At 65.3% G+C, this 17,732-nt stretch overlaps 9 protein-coding genes across 9 annotated transcripts in view; 4 read left to right on the forward strand and 5 right to left on the reverse strand.

Moving 5' to 3' along the window:
- The window catches only part of PFL1_04093 (uncharacterized protein), a gene marked incomplete at both ends in the record, with an annotated part of 5,229 nt that extends 4,189 nt beyond the window's left edge, over positions 1 to 1,040 (reverse strand). The window contains 2 exons of the mRNA XM_007881617.1: positions 29 to 348; positions 636 to 1,040. Of these exons, the coding sequence (XP_007879808.1) occupies positions 29 to 348; positions 636 to 1,040 (725 nt within the window). The remainder of the gene's footprint in view (positions 1 to 28; positions 349 to 635) is intronic.
- A 1,303-nt stretch (positions 1,041 to 2,343) lies between these two features.
- Positions 2,344 to 3,642, forward strand: PFL1_04094 (uncharacterized protein; the record flags this gene model as incomplete). The annotated part of the gene is made up of 1 exon (XM_007881618.1): positions 2,344 to 3,642. The coding sequence occupies one exon, from the start codon at positions 2,344 to 2,346 to the stop codon at positions 3,640 to 3,642; it is 1,299 nt and encodes a 432-aa protein (XP_007879809.1).
- Positions 3,643 to 4,048: 406 nt separating this feature from the next.
- PFL1_04095 (uncharacterized protein) lies at positions 4,049 to 4,496 on the reverse strand (the record flags this gene model as incomplete). Its single annotated transcript, XM_007881619.1, has 3 exons — positions 4,049 to 4,096; positions 4,211 to 4,350; positions 4,490 to 4,496. 3 exons carry the CDS (start codon positions 4,494 to 4,496, stop codon positions 4,049 to 4,051), a joined length of 195 nt encoding a protein of 64 aa, XP_007879810.1.
- Positions 4,497 to 5,176: 680 nt separating this feature from the next.
- Positions 5,177 to 6,777, reverse strand: PFL1_04096 (uncharacterized protein; the record flags this gene model as incomplete). The annotated part of the gene is made up of 3 exons (XM_007881620.1): positions 5,177 to 5,799; positions 6,136 to 6,329; positions 6,728 to 6,777. 3 exons carry the CDS (start codon positions 6,775 to 6,777, stop codon positions 5,177 to 5,179), a joined length of 867 nt encoding a protein of 288 aa, XP_007879811.1.
- A 1,848-nt stretch (positions 6,778 to 8,625) lies between these two features.
- PFL1_04097 (uncharacterized protein) lies at positions 8,626 to 9,920 on the forward strand (the record flags this gene model as incomplete). Its single annotated transcript, XM_007881621.1, has 4 exons — positions 8,626 to 8,916; positions 9,026 to 9,391; positions 9,481 to 9,626; positions 9,752 to 9,920. 4 exons carry the CDS (start codon positions 8,626 to 8,628, stop codon positions 9,918 to 9,920), a joined length of 972 nt encoding a protein of 323 aa, XP_007879812.1.
- A 1,624-nt stretch (positions 9,921 to 11,544) lies between these two features.
- On the forward strand, positions 11,545 to 12,415 carry PFL1_04098 (uncharacterized protein; the record flags this gene model as incomplete). The annotated part of the gene is made up of 3 exons (XM_007881622.1): positions 11,545 to 11,851; positions 12,011 to 12,153; positions 12,266 to 12,415. 3 exons carry the CDS (start codon positions 11,545 to 11,547, stop codon positions 12,413 to 12,415), a joined length of 600 nt encoding a protein of 199 aa, XP_007879813.1.
- Positions 12,416 to 13,489: 1,074 nt separating this feature from the next.
- Positions 13,490 to 15,097, forward strand: PFL1_04099 (uncharacterized protein; the record flags this gene model as incomplete). Its single annotated transcript, XM_007881623.1, has 2 exons — positions 13,490 to 13,639; positions 13,739 to 15,097. 2 exons carry the CDS (start codon positions 13,490 to 13,492, stop codon positions 15,095 to 15,097), a joined length of 1,509 nt encoding a protein of 502 aa, XP_007879814.1.
- Positions 15,098 to 15,585: 488 nt separating this feature from the next.
- On the reverse strand, positions 15,586 to 16,374 carry PFL1_04100 (uncharacterized protein; the record flags this gene model as incomplete). The annotated part of the gene is made up of 3 exons (XM_007881624.1): positions 15,586 to 15,814; positions 16,014 to 16,095; positions 16,176 to 16,374. 3 exons carry the CDS (start codon positions 16,372 to 16,374, stop codon positions 15,586 to 15,588), a joined length of 510 nt encoding a protein of 169 aa, XP_007879815.1.
- A 1,073-nt stretch (positions 16,375 to 17,447) lies between these two features.
- PFL1_04101 (uncharacterized protein) overlaps positions 17,448 to 17,732 on the reverse strand; it is a gene marked incomplete at both ends in the record, with an annotated part of 3,707 nt that continues 3,422 nt past the window's right edge. Inside the window, one exon of the mRNA XM_007881625.1 lies at positions 17,448 to 17,662. Coding sequence (XP_007879816.1) covers positions 17,448 to 17,662 — 215 coding nt within the window. The remainder of the gene's footprint in view (positions 17,663 to 17,732) is intronic.

Raw genomic sequence — 17,732 nt, forward strand, 5'->3', positions numbered from 1 at the left:
GCAGCGGCAGCCGCCGATGGGCTCGAACCCGCCATGGACGCGGCGGAGGCGCGCGATAGCGGCGTGGCGGAAGCCTGCGCCGCTGCCGTTGGCCTCACAGCCGACCTCGTCGCCGTCGGAGTTTGCGTCTGAGCTTTCAGGGGGGCCGTCGATGGTGCGAGGCTGGCTCTCTGGCCTAGCCGGCTCGGACCGGCCGAGACCCTGCCCGTCGCGGAGGCTGTGCTGGTCCGAGAGACGCGCGAAGTCACTGGTGTGTTGGGCGAGGCGGTGCGGCTGACGCCGGAGCTGTTCAGGGCCGAGCGGCTCGAGGCCGCAGACGCCGTTCCAGGCCGGGTCGAAGGCGTGGAGCTGCCAGGCTTGAGGGGGGATCGAGATCCTGCGGCGACAGCCGGTTTCGTCGGAGAGACTGGTTTCCGTGCTGCCGACGCTGACGAGGCAAGAGACATCCGAGGCCTGGCAGCTGCAGATGGCGTCACCGACACCCCGACCGACGGGCGACTCCGGGCTGTCGCTGCAACTGATGAGGCTCGAGATGTGGCCTGCGTCGTGAAAGCAGAGGGGCCAGGCAGACGAGCCGGTCAGCGCTGGCCAGGTTGGTACATCCTCGGTCCAAGCAGGACCACGGCGACACTCACAGACACCGGAGTTGCCGCGCTCTTGCGCGGGCTCGCGGTCCTCGCAACTGGCGCTCGCTGGGAGGCAGCGGCCGCCCGGGAGCGTTCGGCCGCCAGCAGTTCGGCCTCGTCGTCCAGATAGTCGTCGTGCACATCCTCCATCTCGTCCTCGGCGGTGAGGGCGTGGACTTGGGTGGGTCGCACAAAGACTCCATAGCCCTCGTCGCACTCAAAGTAGCGTTTGCCCTGTACGGAGCCATTGTTCTTGCCGTTGGCCTCGTCGAGGTGGACACCTACCCACACCCCGGGCGCGAACGACGTCTGGCCGACGAAGAGGACCTCGCCACGGCCCAGCTTGTTGATGACACATCGAGAGTGGAGATGGATCGGCTGCGACGCCGCATTGGGCGTCCCAGGAGAAGGCATGGCGGGCAGCTGTAGAAGATTCCGAGAAGCCGCGCCCGTCTAGACGTACTGTCCCTCGGCGTCGTTTGGTGCGGGCGATGGTATGGTGGGGCGCACAGAGGTCGGCTAGGCCCTCATTGAGTTCGCGTCGAGAGCGGACAGTTGAGGTGTAGGAGTGCGTGCGCTTGCGGTAGCGTGTCGCTACAGCAGTATCGGATCTTCCGCCTGCTTGTGAGCGAGGCCGGATCCAGTCCGGGCTGCGTTGGCGGTCGTTACGTTTTCGGAGGCTGGTGTTGCCTGGCGCCAACGTCGGGTCGATGCCGGAGGTGAGCCGTTGTCGCGGGCGCCGCTGGGTAATGGCACTCGGCCTCGAAGCTGGCTGCGGCTGCGCTCGGAGACTGCTTTGGTGTCAAGGCGGATAGAGAGGGTGATGGCTGTGGTGAGGATCGAGATGTCGATCGACCTGCGTCCTCTTCCTGTGGCCCATGCAGCTGGAACGCGTCCCTCTCTCGCCTGCAGGACCAGGCCAGGCCAGGCCAGGGCCACGCCTGCCAAAGTGTGAAATAGCATGGGCCGGCGCGGTGCGGTGTTGCTCTCTCTCCGTCCACCTCTCCTCGGCCATCCAGATGGCACCGCAGCATGGCTGCTTCGTCCCAGGTCAAGCGGTTGTGCACCGCTCCTGCCTGTCGAAGACCCAGAGACGCGAAGGACGAGCGAGCGTAGCTGCTTCACGACAAAGTGTCTCCCGCCCGACGGGTCACGATTGGAGGCGGAGGGATTTCATCTGATTTTAGCTGCCCCCTTTCTCGCCCATGAGCCCCCGGGCTTGCTCGCCTGGGGGCCTTCTTTCGATGCCGCACCGCTGGCGACCTGCAGACCCGGAGCCTCGAGCTCTCATCCCGGGCGTCGCCGCCATCCTTCACAGCCATAAACGCCATCAAGAAGGGACAGCTTCCTAGGACCGTCGAGGACTACGGGATGCTGCTGTTGGGGCTCGAGACCAACCCTGCCTGCCCAGTCGCCGGCCGAGAGGGAGGGGTGGAGGCGCGCGCGCTCAGATCACGCTGCGCCCAACGGCCCAGGTCTGCTGGCCTGCCCGCGGGCGGGCCTCGCGCCAAGGCCGAGTGCCGCAAAGTCGTCCGCATCCAGCCAGCCACGAGGCTGGGAAGAAACGAGCGGCGAACTGGCGCGGGGGTCCTGGGCGGGCGACGCGGGGACAGTCGACGACCAGGTCTACCCTCCCTCCTTCGCCTCCGCCCTCTCCCTGTAGACATCTCGCCTCCTCCGTCCTCCTCCTCTTCTTGCAGGCTCTCAGCTCACCATCATGGCGCACGCAGTCACCAAGTCGGCCCCGATGGGCTACCTCTTCGCAGCGTGGATCGCGCTTCTCCTCGTCCCGGCCACGGCCGCGGCTTTCGAGCTGCCCAAGTTCCTGACCGGAGGACTCGGCTCTCCCAACGCCAACCGCCCGGTGGGCGCGACGGCCTACCAGGCGCAGCAGCCCTACGACGGCTTCGAGATCCCCATCACCTCGCGCCTCGTCTTCAGGCCGGCGCTCTTCACGACCGAGGGCGGCGTGCTCGGCGTCTGCATCCTCTTTCTGCTGATCCACTACGCCGGCAAGGCTCGCAACCGCCAGATGGCCGAGCGATGGGCCAAGAAGGCCATGCCCTTGCTCTCCAACGAGTTTGCCAGCGTCGCGGACGACACAAAGGGCCGCGGGCTGGTCATCTGGAACGGAGGATCCGATGCCCTCATCTTTGCCTCGGGCCGACGCGGATGCCAAAGCCTTAGCGCCGTCTTTACGCTCAAGCCGCGACACGACCCTCTCGAGCGCTTCACCAGCTTTGTCTTCGACGTCGCCACCGCCAGCCTCGTCCCCTCGCACCGCGACCTCCTCACCCTCACCTTCGCCCTGCCGACGACCGCCGACAACGTCTACGGCATCTTCGCCCTTGTCGACAAGACTGCCCTCCAGGCCACGCGCTCCGGCCGCTTCGACCTCTCGTTCACCAAGATCAACGACGGCGACCAGGCCGTCACCTCGCGCGGGATCCCCAACCGCTTCGCCATTCTCACCGAGTCAAGCGACCTCACCGACCAGTACCTCGGCGAGCCCGACGCGCGTGGTCAGGCTCAGAGGCAGAAGATCGGCGTGGCCGACGCCCTAAAGACGTCGGCAGCCGACCTGCTCGAGAGCTTGGTGATCAGCGACCAGCCCGCCGAGCGGCCCACTGGCCCCGTGGCCGTCCAGCAGCGGGAGCCGAGGCTGGTGTTGACGCTGTGCATGCCCAAGTCCGACGCCCAGTGCGAGGCGTCGCTGGCGCTGCTGCACGTCGCCGTCAACATCGTCGACGGCCTCGATAAGGGAATCATCAAGCCCCGCACCGAGGCCATGGCCAAGTTCCGCAAGACGCGCGCCGAGGTGGACAAGGAGCTGCTCGAGGAGTCGACCAAGGAGCAGCGCGAGGCCGAAAGGGAGGCAAAGGAGGAGGCCAAGAGGAAGGCCGAGAAGGAGAAGTTCGACCGCATGACGCCCGCCGAGCAGGCGAGGCGCAAGGAGCTCGAGAAGAAGCGCGCGCAGAAGAAGAGCGCCATGAAGATGCAGGGCCGACAGCAATGATCGGCGGCCGCCCGCAGTGCACCGCGATGACGGCCCCGACCCGGGTGGCGCTGCCCTCGCGACCCGTAGCCAAGCTGCAATGGAATGGAAAAACTGCATCGCCTCCGATGGCGCAACGAGATGGGCGTCCACTCGCGCCGGGACGACATCTCGTCGGCTGGTCTGCGCTTTTGCTAGATGCTATGATTGATACGAGTGAGCCGAGCTTCCTGCTTGGGGGAAGTGTCGAGGCCGAGTGCACAACTGAGCTCGGGAGGGCTGGCCCTGCTCGCATGCCGCCACGTCATGCCTGCGAATCGTCTGGAGACCCTCGTTGGCCGCGGAGAGCCTCGAGGCGCCGCTCGACGCCTACGGCCGTGCCCGTGCCCGCGCCTGCGGTCAAACTTTGAGAGTGCGGTGCGCGTGCTCATTTGCCTGACCCTCCGCCAGCCTCGGCAGCCTTTGCCGCTTTCGCCTAGTGGAGCGTACGAGCGGAAAGACAGGGCGATGAGGGCGGGTGGGTGTCAGGGCAGCACGACGACGTCGAGACGCTCGACCAGGGCAAGGGTGAAAGATGGTCGGTACTCACAGCAATCTTCTGCCTGAGGGCCTCGGCATCGGCCTCCTTTTTGGCGGCGAGCGAGGTGGCGCTCGTCTTGGTCTTTCCCTTGTTCTGCTCGGCCAGCTTCTTCTGGTTCTTGGCACGAGCCAGCTCTCTCTGGTTTCCGCCTGCGAGCGTCGTGCGAGCATCGAACGTTGTGAGAAGGGGCAGCAGGTTCGTCAGCAAAGCGATTCAGCATGTGGTCGACCCCGGGGCAGACCGGGTTGTGAAGTGGGAAGAAGTGTGGAGGGGGGAGCCGAGACTCACGAGTCATGATGCTATCTCCCTGCTCGCTCGTGCTCGTGGTCAACGAAAGAGTTGGTCTCTTGTGTCGATCTGGGACAGCCAGAGGCGCAGAGAGGTGTGTCGTTCCCAGCAGCCAAAGAGGCCCTTTCGGAAAGAGGTGGTGGCTCGGAGCAAGAGGTGGGTGAGGAAGGAAATGCAAAGGCGTGGAAAGTGCAGCGAAGGCCGTCGGGTCCCTCTGGCGCCCTCTCTGCCTGGCCGTGCCACCGCCCGCTTGGAATTTCGGGCTCGGTCTTCTGTCCTGCCTTAAGCTTGGGCCCGGCGGCCGGGTTTCGACGCCGCCTGGGCTGGCCCAGACCCGCGTCCCAGGGTCCCCAACACCACCCTTGGAGGATGAGCTCGACGGTCTGACCTAGCCTGCCAGCGTTCGCCCGTCAGCTGCTTGCTAACCTCACGTCGACGAGCATCGTATCACACACTCTGCGTCACACAACGGTCGAGGCGCGGGAGTGGGTCGATCTATCAAAAGGGCATCGTCTCTGAGATTCCTCTCGTGTGCGTGCAAATGAAGGCGGGGATCGGCAAGCTACAGACTACTGTGAAAAGACTCGGCCCAGATCGGAAGCTAATGTGCTGCTGCCTGTGAGGCCGGACTGGTCCGCGGCAGGGCTCCAACGGGATCGCAAGCCCGCATCGGAAGCAGAGGTCCGCTCAACCGATGATGAGCTTGTTCTCGCCGTCGTTGAAGTCGTATTCTGGCACCTCGAGGTTGAGAGGCGCAGGTCCCTTTCTCGCCCGTCCGCTGATGTCGTAGTGGGAACCGTGGCAGGGGCAGTACCATCCGCCGTAGTCGCCGGCCTCGCCGATCGGCACGCAACCCAGGTGGGTGCAGACGCCGAGCATGACGAGCCACTCGGGGCGCTTGGCGCGGTCCGAGTCCTTCTGCGGGTCGCGCAGCTTGCTGATGTCGACGGCGTTGGCCTCGTCAATCTCCTCCTTGGTCCTGTGGCGGACAAAGACGGGCTTGCCACGCCACTTGATGATGGCGTTCTTGCCCTCCGGGATGCTGTTCATGTCGACCTCGACCTTGGCCAGCGCCAGGACATCGCTCGAGGCGCCCATCGAGGCGAGGAAGTCGGAGACGAGCGACTTGGCACCCGAGGCGGCGATGAGGCCCATCGAGCCCACCATGAAGTACGAGAAGGTCTTGGCCTTGTCGGTGCTCTTGGCACGGTAGCCGCTGAAGTCGGGGACCGAGGTCGTCTCACGGGGCGAGGCCTGCAGCTCGCGCGGCGTCGACGAGAAGAAGCGGGGCGAGCCGGCGCTGGGAAGGGCTGCAGGGGGTGTACGAGGAAGTGGAAGCGAGTCGAGGAGCAACGGAGACAGGTCAGCGACTGAATCAGCGACGACAAGCAGCCATAGCAGCTTCCAGTGCTCTGCCGAACGGACGGACCACAGCAGCATCGCACAAGCAGTGTCGTGTGCGCCTGTACCCGAGCGTATGGGGCTTCTCAGGTACGTTGCCACCTCTATGAAGCCTTCTGCCGCGGACGACATGCGGGGTGTGGCTGGGCGACATTCACGCTCGGCGCGGAGCCAAGCCGACACCGACCGCTGCTGGAAGCGCTGTGACCTGTCCCGTCCGAGTTGATGACGCGCTGAAGACTCACTGTTGATGCCCGATCGGGCGCTCAGAACGCCATTGCTGGTGGAGAGGCGCGAGGACCAGCGCGGGACCTGGGTGACATCGGATCGGGGAGAAGAACCGTAGCCCTCAGCATGATGGGGGTCGGCAGGGGCGCGGGCGGCGTGGTTGATGCCGGCGGCGATGGGGGTGCCGCTGTAGGCAGTAGCGGCCGTAGGACTGGGTGGTGGTATGTACGCACAGTTGACCAGAGCGTGAGGGAGGGCAGGAAGCCGGGTTCGTAAATGGCCGTGTCGGAGATTGTCGGGAAGAAGCAGGGCGAGGATGGCGGGAACGCAAGTGGACGAGGGCGAAGGCGTGCGCAGATGGGCGTCGGGTGCGAGCAGGGAGAATTGAAGAGAGTTCGAGGAGAGCCAGGAGGGTCAAGACAAAGCACGATCGTCAGTATGGTATCCAACATGGCCAGCGAGGTGGACGCAGCGTTCCCGTGCAGCTCTCAGCCGGGTTCGGTATCGAGGCGCTGAGAGTTCAGGGCGGTGCGTGCCACCCGACAAAGCTTCAACCACCAAACTGGCAGAGGAATCGGCCAGCTCCTGGCTGGAATAGGTGACACCCACGGAAGGTTGATGGCCTTGCGGAAGGCGGTGCGGGCGACGGGAGCGGCCATGGCTGATTGTCGAGGGTGGGTGGTATAGGGATGACGGGATTGACCAGGGAGGGTGGAGGAGGCAGGTGAAGGTGAGAGTCAAGGTCGTTGGCGCGATATCGATGACCCACGCTGGCCTCTTCCTGCGGTGGCTGCTGACGGCGGCGGCGGCGGCGACGAGAAGGCGGGCCAGGCGCGCCCGGCTGGCTGGCTGGCTGGGGGGGGGCTGGCTGGCCCACACCAAGGTCCCAGAAGGAAGTTCGGATTTCTCAGCCAAGGAGGGCCTTTGAATTCGTGCCCGTCGAGGTTGTATTCGCCCCTACGAGTGTTGTAATGGCTGGTCATCCATCTTGTATTTGGACTTGGACCGCCATCTGAAACGCACGAGAAGCCCCGTGGCCAGCTGAAATTCGGGAGCGCGCGGACGCCGGCTCTCGTCTCGGATTTCAAAGCAGGCCAGCCAGCGGGCCGCCGTCCGACCCGGTAGCAGCCGGGCGCAGCTGGCGCTCTGATCGAAAGGACATCGGAGCCGACAAGGCTTAGGGCCCCTGGAAGGAAGAGCTTCATCGGGGGCCGATGCCCGAGGCTCACGATGTAGCCGATTCCTTTTCGCTTTGCCACCAGAGCGCCGAGAGGGAGCCGTGCCACGCCGTGCCACGCCTCTGCGCCCGGGACGCCCCCGAACGACGATGCTACCGCCCACCGGAACTCGAGCCAGCCGTCGTCCAGCATGGGTCTCGTCCACCTTCACGAAAGATAGAAATATGTCAACAGCGGGGCCTCGAGAAGTACAGTACCGTAGGTCGGGGGACGGTCTTCGCCCTCCAGCTGCTCGGAAAGCCCTTCGCGAGCGGTGCGGGTGAGGAGCTTCTGCATGGTCGCATGAACCTTGCTTTCTTTCAGGCCAATTGTGCGCCGGGAAGAGCGAGGAGGGGAAAGCCGGCCGCCGTCGACGCCTCTCGAATGAGATAGATGGCGTGCCACCCTAGGGTCGGAAGGACGCACGGCAACTTCTTCGGAAACCCTTCGGTCGCATGTAACGGCCGACCTCTGAGTCGCCCACGTTATCGTAAGCAGGCCCGGTCCCCTCCATCTCTAACTGCCCGCTCTGAGCTCGTCCAGAAATCAAAGCAAACAAGCGCTTCGAGTCAACATCAGCAGCCCCCACCGACGCCGGCTCAGCTAAGCTTCAGGCGGCGAGGAGCCCTAATTCCTACCAGCTGGCCTGCTTGCTCCGTCGTTGTCGCAGGCAGAGGTACGATACCGGCAGCTAGGGCAGGCAGGGTCAGCCAGCTCGTGGGACGAGTCATGAGCAGGGCTCCCCAACGAGTTGCGTTGGAGCGAGCACGGGCGTGGCCTGGCCAGGCTCGTACGCCGGGTCGTACGTGGTTGGCGGTCCGCTTGGGCTTGGCGCTGCCGCTGCTGCTGCGCCCGCTTCGGACGATTTCGTGCCCCCACTTGGCCTCGGGTGGCTCTCTCTCGCTACGTCCCCTTAGCCTAGCCTGGCCCAGGCTCAACTTTTGGGTTTTGAGCTTTCCTCGGCTGTTGCGCCGCAGTGCGCGTCGTCCGCCTGGGCCTCGTCCGCACCCGCCACCCGCCTGCCTGACCGGTTTTCAGCGCAGCTTTCTTCGGGCAACGGGCGAGTCAGAAGGCAGAAGGGAGAGACAGGCGGCGAGCCATCCGAGAAGAACCTCCGGCTGCCTCCTGCCCGAAAGTCAGCATCCCTTGCCCAACCAAGCAGCCTGCACGGCTGAGCCACGGCCGCTACTTAACCATCGACCCGACACAGCTGTTCGCCTGTCGTTCCCCCCACATCATCACCATCACTCCTCTTCGTCCGACCTCGTCCAGAACTAACCTTGCATCACCATGTCCGCCGAGAACCCCACCATCCTGCCCGCCGCCACCAACGGCGCTGCCGCCGCCCCGGCCCGCGCCAACGGCGCCACCAAGACCGACGCCAACCTCGGCACCTTCGGTGTCAAGTCCGGTCTCGCACAGATGCTCAAGGGCGGTGTCATCATGGACGTCGTCAACGCTGAGCAGGCCCGCATCGCCGAGGACGCCGGTGCCTGCGCCGTCATGGCGCTCGAGAAGATCCCTGCCGACATCCGCGTCGAGGGCGGTGTCGCCCGCATGTCCGACCCTGCCATGATCAAGGTGAGTGCGCCTGGCTGTTCCGAAGGCGCGCTTGACACTCGATAGTCTCCCATTTCTGACACCTGCGAGCGTTTGCATCCTGCGTCCGCCCCGCTCCACCGATCAACAGGAGATTCAGGAGACCACGACCGTCCCCTGCATGGCCAAGGTCAGGATCGGTCACTTTGTCGAGGCCCAGGTTCTCCAGTCGATCGGCGTGGACTACATCGATGAGTCCGAGGTGCTTACGCCCGCCGACGACCAGCACCACATCAACAAGCACAACTTCAAGGTGCCCTTCGTCTGCGGCGCCAAGAACCTCGGCGAGGCGCTGCGAAGGATTTCGGAGGGCGCGGCGATGATCCGCACCAAGGGCGAGGCCGGCACCGGCAACGTTGTCGAGGCCGTCCGCCACCAGCGCACCATCCAGGGCGAGATCAAGAGGGTCGCCAGCATGAGCGACGAGGAGCTCTACGCCTACGCCAAGGACATCCAGGTGGGCACTTTCACGGACCTGGGGAATCTGGCGGATTTGCGCTGGTGCTGACGTGCTGCATTTTCCCCACTCCTGCGGCGCACCAACAGGCTCCCTTCCACCTGCTCAAGGAGACCGCCAGGATGAAGCGCCTCCCTGTCGTCAACTTCGCCGCCGGTGGTATCGCCACTCCTGCCGATGCCGCGCTCATGATGCAGCTCGGCAGCGACGGCGTCTTCGTTGGATCGGGTATTTTGTGAGTGTCTGGTCTTCTCCGGCTTTGCCCATGTACGCCTCACTCTTGTCTGCGTTCTCGGTCACTGACGCGCACGAATGCTCGCCGCTTCGCTCCGCCTCGATACGCTGTTGCGCCTCTCGCAGCAAGGGCAACAACCCTGCTGAGCGTGCGCGCGCCATTGTCGAGGCCGTCACCCACTACAACGACCCCGCCAAGATTGCCGCCGTCTCGGAGAACCTCGGAGAGGCCATGGTCGGCCTCAACATCACCAAGGACATGAAGGGCGGCCGCCTTGCTGAGCGCGGCTGGTAAACGCTCTCGCCGCTCGTCCTGGTCTCTCCCCCCTCACACCGACTTCTCAGATACCGCGATTCAACTCCCTTTTCGATCCATCTTCAAAAGCAACAACACAGCAACCCGCTCGCCAAGGTTCATCCCCTCCTCGTCCGCCTACCCGTACAGTAATCTGAGACCCGCACCACGACCATCCCCATCCTTCTGCAGAGCTATCCGTCCTCGTCGCACACCCACCTACCCCTCTCCGTTCCCTGTTGTAGTATAGCCGGGTAGTCCAGGGCTACTTCCACCTACGCCGAGTGCGCGCAGCAATCCCACAGCAGCGTACATCGATCCTTGACTCCGGTGGTCTGGGCTTGTGATGGCCACATCTGTGTGGCCTTGCGAGCGCTGCGCTTAGCAGATTGGAACAGGCGGTATCTGTCGTGCGGCACGGACAGCCCCAAGAGCCTCGGTGACTTTGTGTCCACCTCTCGGCGCCGGCCTGCCTGCCTGCCTGCTGCGCTGCTTCGATCGGGTACGCACGAGAGGGCCAGCCTACAGGCACGCGGGGCCGTAGCGCAGGCCTCTGGCTGCCGCCTGCGTTCCCGCGCTGAGGCCCCTGCCTGGCCTGGCCTGGCCTTGCCTAGCGCCTGCCTGCTTGCGCACCCCGCCAAATTCCGGCTGCACGTTGGTGTAACCCTGCGGTCGCGCACTTCAGGGCGCCGGTGTGAGGCGCGGGGATCGCATGCCTGCCTGCCTGGCTGCCCGGCCAGCAGCGTCCATTTTCTATCTGGCGGCAACGGCATCCAATTCAAAACGAGCAAACAAAAGGCAGGAGGGCACGCGAAAAGCGACCTGGGGCCGACTACAACCGATAGCAAATCCGAGCCAGGCGGGGCGGGGCAGGCTGAGGACAGGCGGATGCGTTGTTTACCCTGCACCGGCCCGCCCTCTCCTGCTCAGGCAGGCAGGGTCAGTCATGAGGCTGCGAGCTTGGCTTGCTTCGTCGTGCCTGCCTTCAACGCCGTCCGTCGCCTGCTGTCGGCGTGGCAGGCAGAGGGTGTGTTGTGGCCGGTTCAACCAGCAGCCTGACGATGCTCCATCCGCGCCTAGGATGTGGAGACGGGCCCGGTCTGGCCAGGTCGAGGGTGCTCGCGACGCGATGCCTCTCTGTAGGCAGCCGTAGCCTGGCAGGCCAGGCGGTGCCGATGGGGCGGGCGGTCACACCTCGCGGGCCAAGCTGGCGAGCGAGGATGCAGGAGAGGCGGCCAGGCTTCTTTCGTCAGGCGGAGCGCAGAAGGGGCTCAGAGATGGAGAGAGCGAGCAAGCGGGCGAGCGATGCTCGAGGCGGCAGGCCCGTTGGCTCCGTCTTGCACCCAAGACCGCACACGCGGTCGGAACGCCGTCGATCCCTAGCCTGTCGTGCACTTGGCCCGGCGCTTCGCTAGAGGCAGGCTACCTCCGGCAGGCAAGGCCTAGGGTTGCCCTCGGCCCGCCCCCTCTGCCCTGCTCTCTGTCTACGACCTCCATCATCCACCTATCCGCTGTTCGCTGCCTCCTTTCCTGTCCTCCTCGACCCAGCCACCTCCTTCCTGCTCTCCCTCACACTACAATCACCATCGTTCTTCCCTCCCTTGGCTCCGAACTCGCGCTCAACATGGTCAAATTCACCTTTGCTCCCGTCGCCCTCGTCGCCTTCCTGGCCGGCGCCGCCTTCGCCCAGGACAGCTCGTCCTCGGGCGCCCCTGCTCCCAGCAGCTCCATGTCGAGCTCGGCCGCCCCTTCGTCGAGCATGTCGTCCTCCTCGGCCGCCCCTTCGCCCACCTCGATGTCCATGTCGAGCTCGGCTGGCGGTTCGGGCGGGGGATCCGGTGGCTCCGCCTCGGGCGTCTGCACCGTCCTCGCCGGCGACGACCCGGTTGGCGGCTGCCCTTACAGCTCCACCAGCACCCCTCCCTACGACCGTGAGTCGAACGCCGCGGAATACACGTCGAGGATACACAGCAACAGCTCTGCCGCCTCCTCTTTGGACTATCTACTGACGGACCTTTCTCACTTCGCTGGCGTTGGCCCCGATGCCTCCACCCTCTTTCCTCTCTCTCTGCCTCTCTCCTATCATCCAGTCAACTCGCTCATGTCGTACCTGATCGGCGGCTACACCCGGGGGCCAGAGGCGCGCGAGCCCGAGAGCGTGGCAAACGAGCTGGCCGGCTCTGTCGTCAAGTACTACCCGACGCTCACGGTCTCCCGCGAGGAGCTGCAGCAGGTGAGTGGGCTCGATCCTGCCTACCTCGGTCCGAACTCTGATGGCGGTCAGACGACGACAGACGCGCATAGGCTGACACCGTCACGGCTTCCTCATCTATTGCCGTGTGCAGAGCTTCCTGTCGGCCATTGAGGCATCCATCACCGCAGTGCGAAACGGCGACGCTACGATTGACGCGGCCCCTGCCAACATCCCCGCCTCGCTCGTCAACCTGGCCGTTGCCGGTGCTGCGATCGCCGCCGCCGGTGCCTTTATGCTCTAAGCCCGAGGCTCGACCACCTTCTCATCGCGCGTGCGCAACATGCCGCTGGCCCATTCCGATCTTCTCTTCGCCGCCTCTGCACCTTCTATCGCTATACGCCGCGTTCCCGTCCGCCCCTTGCCGCCCGCAACCTTTCTATGAACGTCCCTCACATGCTCTTATTGCCGCGATGGCCCATCGCAATGGACTCGCATACAGACACCAGGAGTCCCAGCAGCGTGAGGATGCTTCGTCTGGCTCGAGGCCGTGGCTGAGCCCGAAGGTCGTCGCGGGTCATCGGCACCAACCTGAGCACGTCGGGAGAGGCCTTAGACTCGTAGTCTGTGCGTCCGCAGACAATCATCGCGCGGTCGAGAGAGGACATGCGGCGCAGCTGCGGAAGAGCGGCGAACGTTTGCCTGCGGCGGGGAGCCCAGTGCGTGCTGTCGACTGGCAGGCAGGTGGCGGACTGATGTCGCGCAGAGCACAAGCAAAGGCTCGCCCACCGGCGTTGCGACGGGCGTCGTTGCCCGGCTCGCCGTCCCTCGTTTTCCTGGCTGGCTTGGCTAGGCTGGGTCAGGCTCGGCTTCGTCCTGGCCACGCTCTGGCCGTGGCGAGGCAAACGCGCTCTTGCGTCCTCCAGAGGTGGTCGGTGCGTCGTCGCCTCGAGCGGGCGCTCCCCGGGCTGGCAGCGAGCCCCAGCCAAGATGCCGTCCGAGCCGCTGAAATCGGCGGGTTCGGGCCTGTCAGAGCGCCAGGCCTAGCTTGCTCCTCGCCTGGCCGCAGACGAGCGGGGCGTAGGCTGGCCTTCCAGGCTGCAGCGCGTGGTGCGCGTCGGTCTCCAGCCGCTCGCGGGCCTGTTTTAATTTTCGGGGCTGGCCTTTCCGCCTCTCCTCCCTGCTTCCATGTCCCAGCAGCCTCTGGAATCCGACCAAGCTCGAAGCGTCGCCCACTGTCTACTTCTATCGGCTCGCCTGACGACGCCGCATACGCCCTATCGACTCCGCCCTGCACCATCACCGAGCACGACGGCCTTGAGCTGCAGGATCTGGCCTTCGGGCTGGACCGGCGGCCCGCCGGTAGCTCAGGCCGACCATGGGCTCTGCCTTCTCCAGCCCGCGCCCTTGGGCTGTCCTTACGGGCTCATCGACCTGCTCAACCTCCAGCAAGGCTCCCACATCAGCCGCATCGCCACCTGCCAAGTTCGACTACAGGGCCCTGGCGCAGCCAACCACTGCCATCGAGGTTGAGAGGATGTACGGCGCTACCTCGCCACACGCTGCGCCGCCACCAGCTCGCATCAAGGCAGGCCCTTCCCCTGACGCAGGTGATGCCGCATCGAAGCCCACACTCATCTACGAGACGTGGAAGACGCCTTCCGGCTCAAACTCTTCGCGACCGGCACTGTCGGAGCCACCTCCGCGCCGCGCCGCGTGTGCAATGTCCGCCGGCTACGCAACCTGCTACAAATGCCCTGGCAAGAGGTCCACCGTCGGGAAAACAGCCATCCACGACGCCCGCCAGCACGATGGCCGCGGCCCATCCGCAAGGGAGAGGGCCACCGACGGCGCCGGCTCCGCTTCCGTAGCGATGGCTGCAGGGCAGGACGCCTGCACGCCACGACAGCTCGACCGCGCTCGCGAGCTCAAGGAAGCGTGCGCAGCGTACGTGGCGCTGTCGGAAGACTGCAGAGCCACCTTTCGCGACGACCTGGCCGAGCGATGCGACGACTGGCTGCGCCTCTTCGGCTCAAAGGTTTCCGATCCGCCCCTGGCGCGCGCGTCCCTGGTCAACTTCGAGCTCTCTGTCGATATTGGCGACATCTCCAACAACTTCGACCTTTTCCCCTACGGCTTTGCGGCGCGCAGCGGCGACAGCGACAGGTACCGCCAAGAGATCGACTTCATCTTCAATCAGCACCGCTGCTACTTTGAGTGCATCCGCCTGCACAGTCAGAGCGTGTGGCACTACCTGAACCATCAGATGAAGTCCGTGCGGAAGCGCTGCCCGACCACATCGACGCACGTGGCGCTGCTCGAGGCGATGGTGGCGGTCAAGGTGGAGCTCCTCTACCGCATCAAGAAGCAGGCCTCGGTCAAGCTGCCCAGGAACACGCTCGAGCACTCCTCAAGTCGGTATGGCCTCCAGGCGGTGGCGGCCACGTTCGCCTGGCTGGTGCGCAACTACCCGCTGGAAGCGATCTTGGAGCCCACGCGGCGACTCCTCCTCCCGATCTACGAGCGAGCGATCGTGGACCTGCTCGACGACTGCCGGCACCTCGAGGCGCTGCTCGGCATCCTGCCGGACCGCTTCGCCTGCTTTTGCTGCACCGTCTGCGAGCGCAAGGAGGCGGGGCGAGACAGCCGGAGCCGGACCTTCTTCAGCAAAGCGGGGCACCTCCTCGATGCGCTCGCCATGAGCGTCGCCACCTGCCCCTCGGAGACGGCGCGTCAGAGGCGCCGCAGCTACCTCGCCCTGGCGTGCCGCGTCGTGCGCAAAAAGCACCGCGACCTCTGCAGGGAGCTTGACATGATCCGCACCAGAGACCCGCTGGCTTACCACCGCGTGCAGCTCAGACGCCGCGGGGTGGCCGCAGCCACCGAGACGGGCGAGGTCATCGACGACGTCTACCGCGTCGTCGAGCCGCGCCACTTTGAGACTCTCTTCAGTGGCGACCTCCTGGGCAAGATCCTCTTTCGATGAGCCGCCCGTTTCGTGCGGCCAAAGCCAGGTTCCTGCTGCCACACTCGCCGCAGTCGATCGTACCCCGCCAGTATCCCACAGCCGGGCCATCTGCGGGACAACCAAAATGAAAGCCGCGGTCGATTTCAGAGCAGGTCGAGAGAGATTGCGTGGTGGCTTGCGAGGTGACTTCGAGAGGTCGACTGAAGGCCCAAGGCGGTACAAATACAGGAGGCGGATGCGTCGGAGGAGCGTGAAGAGAAGACCGCGGCCGCCGAGTAAAGAGGCGTCGACCGGCCAGGGCCTAATGGCCAGCAAAGGCGGCAAGAGTGTGAAGGCTTGAGGGCCTCGTCGAGGCGGGGACAAAAGCGATAGGCTCGAGTTCGGCTGATTGAACAACTTGGAAGGCGGCGGGGGTGGGAACGTGGCACGGGCACGGGGACCAGATCATCCCGCCATCGGGACGACGACGATGCCGTGGCGCAAGAGACTAGGCTGGACGGTCCGCGCTAGGCGGCGGCCGCGACGAGGCTACCGGGCGAAACGGGACGGTGTTTGGTGTTGAGGAGGGGGAACCCGTGTCTGCGCTGCTGCGGACGCTGCTTGTCCTCGCTCGGTGTGGGCGAGGGCGAGGGCATGGGCACGAGCGTGGCGGGGGCAGCGAGGTCGAGAGTTGCGCTGGTGCGTTCCTCGACCTTGCTTTGTGGAACGGAGGTTGGCGTGGTGCCTTTGCTGGGTCTGGTGTTGTGCGGGGGTGCGATAAGGGCCGGCCGAGGAGATGGAAAGCCGGACGGGGGGGAGATAAGGCGAAAGTCAGCGCCGGTCTCATGCTACATAGCGCGTCCTGCCCGCGGTGTTGCCGGAGAGATAAGGAGGCGGGGGGTTCGCGCGAGATAAGGAGGCGCGGGCTAGGCAGCGCGCTGTGGCTACCACTCACGTTTCCGCTTCGGCGACGTGGAGCCTGGTGCTGAGGCGGTGTAGCTCCATCTCCTCGAGCCAATCGTGCGCGTCCCATTGCACTGTTTGCCCAAAGGATCGTGTAGAGTCGTCAGCTCAGCCTGAGGGCGGCACGGGGGCGACGGCCACGACGATGACGTACGCTGCGAGATGAGGCCGACGAGGCGGGTCTGCTTCCAGTGCTCTGGGAGCAGCGCGAGCGCGAGGGCGGGGACGAGGCACGACATGGTGAGCATGTGGCCCAGCACGTTGAGCGTCATGTGCTGCGCGCCGTCGAGCAGGCGGACCAGGAGCGGCGAGGACAAGGACGAGGACGAGGACGAGGGCGAGGGCGGCGGCATCTTGCAAGCGAGCTGTGGTGTGGGGAGCTGCGATGGTGAGCGGTGGCGGTCGTCGGTGGTGGTGGTGGTGGGATGCTGAGGATCCGATCAGAGCTCGAGGAGGAGGAGGAGGCTAGGAGGCTTGAGCCCCCGCCTACTTTGGCACGGCTCAACCAAGTGGCCAGAGCGACGAGGGGTGGCCAGGCCAGCCATACAGGCTGGGGCAGGTATAGCCAGGCTCGGCGAGGAGGCGGCGCCGTGGCGGCCCAGATATGGACGGCCACCTACGCACGCACGCACGCACGCGCGCATAGGCTGACAGCCCGACCAGACCCTTTTTGCCAAAAAATTTCCACATCTGCCGCGGGCCATTTCCTCCCAAAGCTCCCCGCCTAGCCGGCCTGGAGGGGCTAGGAAGCCTCCCTGGCCTGGCCTGGCCTGGCCTGGCTTGGCCTGGCTTCTGTCGCCGTCGCGCCAGCTTCCATGGCCACGTTCCCGACCGAACCTGCCTGCCTCTTCACGTACTCCGCCCACGCACGCCCCCTCCAGCGGGCTCTGCCCACCGAACGTGCCAAACGAACGGCGACCTCGTCATCCCCATCAGCGATGAGTGAACCCCCCCGGAATGTCGACAATTGTGGTACCGGTAACGTATCGTATCGTGCACCACGACGTCGTTGCGCTCATCACCTTCAGCCGCGGTCTGGACCTGGCTACGATAGAGGTCGACTGAAGTCGCGCCCACCCAACGTGCCAGGGACACCGAGAGCGAGGTCTGAGGCGAGGCAATTTCGCCCCGCTGCATTTTTCGCGCCCGCTACCGCCCGAGCCCGCTCGGCGCTCTGCCGAACCCTCCCCCGGTCCCATGGCGCGTTCCAGGGGCTCCAGAAAGGCTGTAGTCCGACCTCAGCCGCTCGAGAATCATACCACCCCTGGCTCAAAGAGTGCGTCAACGAACGGCCTTCTTTGCGGGTATGCAGAAGCGATGCTCGAAGGACAACTCTGTGGTTCGGCTACGGCTACAGATGGGGCAAGCCGAAGAATTGTCGTCGGGGCATGCGATGCTCGTGGAATGGTCCGCGCCTCTACCGTCTTTACTCGTCGTCGTCGTCTTCCCAGCTCTCGGGGATGGCAGATTCTGGCATCTTGGGCGACTGTGCAGCCGATGCGGGCTGCGACATTGGCTGCTGCGGCGGCTGCGGAGCGCCCGTTGACCTCTGTGGCGCGTTCGGGTTCGGGATCACCCGCGCGGCCGTCGGGCCAGCCGCACCGGCGTTGGCCGCGGTGGGCCCTCCCCATGCGTCGGCTGCTGCCGCCACGGGCGAGGAGCGGCCCGATCCCGCAGCGACGGCAGCCCATCCGCGGTTGCCGAGCGAGCG

This window comes from Pseudozyma flocculosa, assembly GCF_000417875.1.
Source record: "Pseudozyma flocculosa PF-1 unplaced genomic scaffold scaffold00013, whole genome shotgun sequence".
NCBI classification, from domain to species: Eukaryota; Fungi; Basidiomycota; class Ustilaginomycetes; order Ustilaginales; family Ustilaginaceae; genus Pseudozyma; species Pseudozyma flocculosa.